Source organism: Abramis brama, assembly GCF_963993115.1.
Source record: "Abramis brama genome assembly, chromosome: 1".
Taxonomy (NCBI): domain Eukaryota; kingdom Metazoa; phylum Chordata; class Actinopteri; order Cypriniformes; family Leuciscidae; genus Abramis; species Abramis brama.
Genome location: NC_139963.1, coordinates 29,443,079 through 29,450,086, shown reverse-complemented (window position 1 = coordinate 29,450,086; position 7,008 = coordinate 29,443,079). Strand labels below are relative to the sequence as shown.

Below are 7,008 nucleotides of genomic sequence, written 5' to 3'. Positions count from 1 at the left end.
ATAAAGTTAGCTTTTGATTTTCTGTTTCTCAGATTAAGGATTTCATAATTGGAGGATAAACGGGGTGAATAGGTGTTTATTTGCTGCCCCCTGTTGGAAAATAAATGAGGGCCCTGAACTTTGTCAGAGATGTAAGTTTATCCTAAATGTGTTTCTGCAAAGTATCTAGATGTGTACGTGAGTTTGAAAATGTGCTGGAACGAAGGGGAAATGCCTGTACATGCAGTTGGACACTCAACGCTCTAACACGCTAAGGGTGCAGCTGTGTTTTCACTCTCTCTTGCTTCATCAGATCATGACACGTTCAATCACACACTGTCACTCTTAGGAGAGAGACATTCTAACATGCTTTGATAATGTACTGTAGGGTAAACATTGAACAAGTGTGTAATAATCTCCCGCTGTCCTTACACCCTGTTATTAAGCCCTCTTTAATTTCTTCTTACTTTTCACAAAGGTTTTGGGCGTTGGTGGATTTGGTAAGTTTCATCATCATCAATATTTGCATTGTAACCAACATAGCATTTCATAACCACATTATGTCATGCTGTTTTCATTGGCACGGAGTCCTTAATCTATCCTTTAAAATATGAATTGTTGTAGAATTAATCAGTGACTGTTTAGTTTTTTTACTGGCTGTGTGCCCATGAATTCTCTGAATAGAGCTTTGTGGATTTATGGAAGCAGGGAGTCAATCTAACTGTGTCAACTCCCATCAAACTCTCCCTCAAATGTTTCTACCGTTTTTTTTTCCTCCGTCAGCATTGGAGGGGAAAGAAGAGGACACGCCTGTGTTTGTCAAGCAGGTGTTTGTGTGTCTACAAGCGTTTCTGTCATTCATACACTGAAACAGAAGAGCAGCAAACCCTCAATTCTCTCAGCAGCAGCATCTCTTACTAGCAGGTAACTGTCAGGTACTTATTAACCAGTTTATGTTGAGCTTCATGTGTGCGCTGTAAAAAGAAAAAGTAAAAAAGCTTTTATCTTAAATACAGAATTGAGCATTAACCCTTAATTCATCTGCACTGAAAAGTCTCATTGCTTATGTCTGCTGGTGCATGTCTTCAATTCTCAGCTCACTGAATCACTGTTTGTCTCTGCTAACAATTTAGTTCTCTGAGCCATATGGAGCCCGCACGTGTCTTGCCTATTCTGCCATGCTGTCAGGCCTGTTATTATAGATATTTTAAAGCCTTAGCTAAAAATGTAGAAAAACGCTCATCTGTCTACCTGTACCTGCTGTCACACATTTACTAGTTGACATGAAGACAGATTATGCTTTGCCTTGATTGGTGTGTAAATGTTAAGCACATGGCAATCTAATTAATTTGATTAGAATGTTGTATCTAAGCTGTATAATTTGCTTAAAAGGAAAAAAACACTCAAAAATTAAAGTTCTGTAATTTACTTAATGAAGCAGAATGTCCATGTTGCGCTTTTAAATACAATGTAAGTGAATGGTGATGAAATCTGCCCCCCATCCACTTTTATTGTATGGGGGGGCAGCTTGAACATTCTGCTAAATATCTCCTTTTGTGTTTAATGTAAGAAAAAAGGTCATACAGGTTTGGAATGGCATAAGTAAAAGAGTAAATTAAACAATATTTTTATCCTCTAAGATTTTGCTGAATGCAATTATCTTTTCACAAGAAATTTTCATTTTTTTCTTGACCCTCACAGAAGGAACGCCAACATGCAGACTGCAGAGGCCGTGTCAGCAACTATAAACACTAACAGGAACTGTACGGTGGAGATCACCAATGTTAGCAGCGTTTACTGCCTTATCAATCCAAAGTAAGGAGAAAATTATGAAGGACAAATTCCTTTCATTTACTATTCATTTTCTATAATACATTATTGACAAATGTCAACTATGAACTTCTCTCAGAGTCTACATGTCCAGTGGGTTCAGCTTCCATCCTCCCCAACCCACCATACGCACCGCCAGGACCGAGGTTTGCTCATTCACAAAGGATGACAACACTGCCACTGGGGCTGTGGGCATCTTGACCTATGACCTCTCCCACATGCAGAATCATATGTGCACTGAGCGCATGGCCATTATGTTCTCTGTTCCCTTTGACTACCACCTCTACAAGAATGTTATGGGCATTGGGTTGTTTGAGAGCAGCCGTGGATGTGACAAGGCCCTGTACAAGCACATGTATGAGGGAAAGGACTTCAGCCAGTTCACCCGTGTAGATGCAGGGGGATCTGGAGTCACCCACAGAGGAAAGAAAGTAGACTTAAGAGCGACCATGTCTACTGTGGGCAAGGCTATTATTAAGCTAGAGGTGTATGATAAGATGGGCTAAATAATAAACAAATTCAGCTTTAACTCAGTAATTCAAAATTGTTTCATATACTTTACATGATCTTATTCATCATATGCAAAATAATAATAAACATGGCTTTGTGCTTTTTAAAATGTTGATTTAAAAAAAAAAAAATGTTGATTTTAAATGTTTTGATGTCTGTATTAATACCTGCATTTATGCTGTCCAAAAATTTGTTAAAATAAAAAATGACTGTTTTGAATACTCATTCTATGTTTGCACTATATAAAATATAAATATATATATATATTAATATATAAAAAAAAAAATATATATATATATATATATATGAATAAATATATATATATATATATATATATGAATAAATATATATATATATATATATATATATATATATATGAATAAATATTAAAAAAAAAAAAAAATATATATATATATATATATATATATATATATATATATATATATATATATATATGAATAAATATATATATATATATATATATGAATAAATATATATATATATGAATAAATATATATATATATATATATATATATATATATATATATTTATTCATATATATATATATTTATTCATATATATATATATATATATATATATATATATACACACATACACATACATACATACATACATACATACATACAAACACACACATACACAAATATATATATATATATATATATATATTTGTGGATTTTACTTTTTTAGACTTTAATTATAGTTAACATTATTTTATTAATATTATATTGAAGACCTTTTTGAATGATGTGGGGTTTTTTAACTCGAGCTTAATCTGAGACGTGAGTGTTTATAAACATTTAAGAGGCTGTCGTGTCAACCTTGATTTATTGCAATATTGAGATTTATTTTATTTTTTTTAACATTAGAAGATAAATGTGATCGCCCTCCTCACAAATCAACTATTTCTTGATTTTCACTGGCATGTCTGGACTTTTTTTTCACGCGGCTAGCGTATTTTTCCAATTGTTTTCAATGGAAGCGTCACATTTATTAAATTATATAAATATAATTTATATATAAATTCATAAATAAGTATACCTAAGTTCATGCACTACCTTGGAATCAAACCCATGAACTTGTCTTTGCTAGGGAGATCAATTTCTTATAGGAAACATCAAAAGAAGCACAATATACTGAACGATTTAAAACCTCTTAGACTTAATCAAATCTGAATAGACAATTGTTAAAATTAAAATAAAAAATCTGTGCAAACAGTTGCCTTCATTTTTTTAATTTCCATTAACAACTTTTTTACCACTGCATTTCAAGCAGGAAATGTTATTCAAAACATATAACAGAACAAAAATTCCCATCCAAACCCTTTCCTTACTCTTGCTTAAAGTTTCGTAATAAAATAAGCAAACTACGATCATTACTGTACTAAATGCTATAAAAACAAATAATTATCAATCAATCAAGAAGCCCCACCTAAAACGTACTCCAGTAAAACTGAGTCATTTCTGAGACAAATCTGTGCATGCAACTTCACTGTTCATGGTCTAACGAATCTAACAGCTATGGGTGTGAAACTGTTACAAGCATTTTCCCACCCATGTCAGTGATGCCTCTTGAGATGATATGCGTGTGTGTCCATGTCCGTACGTAAAGAGGGTGTAAACTAAATTTGAATAAGCATGCTTTTTTCTCAGGTAGGCATGTACTGTTCTTGGTGCTGCTCTTGAATACAGGGAACAGAGTAAAAACACAAGACTATTTTGGAGCGCACCGTTACTGAGCAACATACATACTCGCACTCCGGAGTACCACAGAGGTAAGCCTTCAGTCTCATGGAGACAAAATATGCTTAATAATCATAACTTAATAATCAAAACTAAATGCTAATATATCCTTTTATTTCCATATTAAAATTATAACATGGCAAGACAGTTTATTCAGTTAAGGACACTATTATACACTCTTTGCTTCCTCTTTTAAAGCAGAGCATTATAAAATTGAATATTGCTACAGGCAGAGTGGTTTATGAGGCAGAGGTCTCTGCGTGTAATCACTGTGACCCTGTTTATTCGCTAGTTAATATTGAGAATAGTAATGAAAGAGGGGCAGAAGTGAACTTGAGTAGAGCTATGTGAACTTTAACCTAATGCTTCAACGTTTTATGTAGTGCTTGCACATACACACAAGAACAGGGTGTTTTTCAAGAATAAATCATTGAATTCAACACATTAATTCAGCACAGTATCAAATAGAGGATAATTAACTTATGACCGCAAACTTTATATCATAGAAAAACAATAGAAAAGTTATTTTCACTGCAGCCCTGTAGTGTAAACAAAACTGAATTTCCACTTCTTTTTACTGAGGTGCAGACTTTTTACTTTTCTCACACCATCCCTCTCCTCATACTTCTCTCCGTTTCAGCCGTCAATCAGATCTATCGTCCACCATCATGACTGAGTCTGCTGAGGCTGCTGCTGCCAACGTGAGCAGCAGGAGACACGCCACCATAGAGATCACCAACCTGACAAACAACTACTGCCTCATCAACCCAAAGTGAGACTACAACCAGAAGCAAATCTAATGTTTAACCAAGCATTCAAAACTAAAACTTTGTCTCTTAACATGTATAGGCATTCAAGGAAAGGAGTGTGAAATGCATTTAAAGGGAGAGTTCAGCCAAAAATTGACATTTTCGAAAGTCATTCCAAACCTGTATGAATTCTTCCTTTGTGAAACACAAAAGAAGATATTTTGAAAACTTGTTTGTCCATACATTGTTGTTGTGGACCCCATAAACTTTCATTTTAAGGACAATTTTTTATTTTTTTTAAATACTTTGTGTTCAAATGAAGTCAAACATGTCAAACTATCCCTTTAAACGTGCATGTTCTGTTGCAATAAGAATGTGTGTGTGTGCCTGTGTATTATTCATGCGTATAAATCCCACAGGGTCTATCTGGAGAGTGGTGAAACCTTCAACCCACCTCAGCCTACAGTGCGCCCCCTCAAGACTGAAGTATGCACTTTCAGCAAGACCAGCGCTCACGCCACCGGCAGCGTGGGGGTTCTGACCTACGACCTGTTCGAGCGAAACAGAAATGACTACATTGAGACCCTGGCCATAATGTTTTCTGTCCCCTGGGACTACAATCTGTATAAGAATTGGCTTGCAGTAGGTATCTACCCAAAAGGAAAGGAGTGTGACCAGGGCCTTTATAAAGAAATGTACTATCAAAAAAATCAACAGGGCTTTGTGAGGGAGGAGGCCAATGGGTCAGGCATTAACTTTGAGGGTAAATGCCTGGACATCAGGGCCACCATGTGTCCTTTGGGCAGGGCTATAATAAAACTGGAGGTGTGGGACAAGATGGTGTCTCCTATGAGTCAGCAAGTTTGCTAAACAATGTATAAGTCAGCCATTTTACTTAATCAAAATCATATAGTAACTTTTTTTACACATACTTATACGTCTAATGTGTTATCATTGATATCATAAATGTTTGCATATACATTTACCAATGTAATAAATCTAGCACTATTTCTTTAATATCCCACACTTTGCTTTCTCTGTCAGTAGAATGCCTCAGATGTGTGTTTACAGTTTGCTTCTGCTTCCTGCAAGCTAAATCCGCTCTCATATCAGGCAGCCATTGTGTTGTTATTCAGTCAAACCATCTTCTGGGTAATATTTTTTACTCCCTCATCAGGGCAGAGATGAACAATACCCTCTGAACAATACACACTGTCTGTACTGACTGCCACTGCTGAGGTATTTTGAAATAAATATTTATTCTGCAATTTCGTAGTAATACCTTCGCCTTTTTACTGAGCCTGAAGGCTTGGTTCTGTATGTATTGGTGTATTCAAAATCTCAAATGAGAGCCAAGGCTGTTCGCCATAAGATGGAAACGGTCCTGTGTAAATATTTTGTAATATGTATTTGGAAATTCCTAATGCCCGAAGAGGGCAGCTGAACAATGGGAACCGAAATACAGAAACGAAGATATAAAGAATGAATCACAGCATCAAAGAACTGGCAAACACGTTTTCCTGAATAACTCCTTCAGTAGGCACTGAATGATGTCTTTCCAGCTTACGCAATACTCACAATTCACAATTCAGAAACATCAATGCCAATTTATCAGTAAAAAATTAAGCTATAATTGGCAAACTAAAAGTTTGACAAGCAAGCAACTATCACTACTTGCCTAAAACCGAAGGGGACCGATATCTCTTTTAACGCACCAGCAATCCAGTCATTAAGGTCAAAGAGCAACGTTTGTATAAAGCACGCCTCGAGAGACTGAAGCAATATTACCAACAAACATCAAAAATAAAAACAAGTCTGTTCTTAAACCTTAATTCAATGGTTGAGAGCAGGAGTGAATTGTTTCTCGTTCCATTCTTCACACTACAGCCCCATTATCGTCAAATAAGAGCACTGATCAAAGGTTTCTTTCTCTATGTGCTGTGGCATTTACATGGAAAGCCATACATAATACAACAGGCTAAACATCTCTTTAATAGATATCTTTGGAGCATTGTTGCACAATGTAATGGACAGGTGATAAACAGATGGCAAGTGCTTTTCTAATGCTACTGTGGGTATACTGTCAGGTGTGTGGATTTCCCCCATACTGGAGCTTGAAGCAGTATTCTTTTCTTTCCCTAGTGTATTTATTTTGCACTGCAAGGGAAATATTTCCC

The 7,008-nt window shown here is 35.5% G+C and overlaps 2 protein-coding genes across 3 annotated transcripts; both read left to right on the top strand.

The window, feature by feature from the left end:
* Positions 1 to 757: 757 nt before the first annotated feature.
* LOC311096976 (DELTA-stichotoxin-Hcr4a) lies at positions 758 to 2,543 on the top strand. 2 transcript variants are annotated; one of them, XM_084136449.1, is made up of 3 exons: positions 758 to 914; positions 1,681 to 1,794; positions 1,889 to 2,543. In XM_084136449.1, exons 2-3 carry the CDS (start codon positions 1,694 to 1,696, stop codon positions 2,313 to 2,315), a joined length of 528 nt encoding a protein of 175 aa, XP_083992575.1. In that variant the 5' UTR covers positions 758 to 914; positions 1,681 to 1,693; the 3' UTR covers positions 2,316 to 2,543. The 2 variants fall into 2 exon arrangements, with proteins under 2 accessions (XP_083992575.1, XP_083992576.1); XM_084136450.1 differs by having other exon boundaries at positions 787 to 903; positions 1,889 to 2,530.
* Positions 2,544 to 3,891: 1,348 nt separating this feature from the next.
* On the top strand, positions 3,892 to 6,328 carry apnl (actinoporin-like protein). Its single transcript, XM_084135278.1, has 3 exons — positions 3,892 to 4,114; positions 4,723 to 4,854; positions 5,251 to 6,328. The coding sequence occupies exons 2-3, from the start codon at positions 4,751 to 4,753 to the stop codon at positions 5,699 to 5,701; spliced, it is 555 nt and encodes a 184-aa protein (XP_083991404.1). The 5' UTR covers positions 3,892 to 4,114; positions 4,723 to 4,750; the 3' UTR covers positions 5,702 to 6,328.
* The last annotated feature ends 680 nt before the right edge of the window (positions 6,329 to 7,008 follow it).

Excerpts from the sequence above, each read along its gene's own strand:
- apnl (XM_084135278.1), top strand. The coding sequence starts at position 4,751 with ATGACTGAGTCTGCTGAGGCTGCTGCTGCCAACGTGAGCAGCAGGAGA. Across the intron at positions 4,855-5,250 it reads TACTGCCTCATCAACCCAAA|GGTCTATCTGGAGAGTGGTG; the intron begins GTGAGACTACAA and ends TAAATCCCACAG.
- LOC311096976 (XM_084136449.1), top strand. The coding sequence starts at position 1,694 with ATGCAGACTGCAGAGGCCGTGTCAGCAACTATAAACACTAACAGGAAC. Across the intron at positions 1,795-1,888 it reads TACTGCCTTATCAATCCAAA|AGTCTACATGTCCAGTGGGT; the intron begins GTAAGGAGAAAA and ends AACTTCTCTCAG.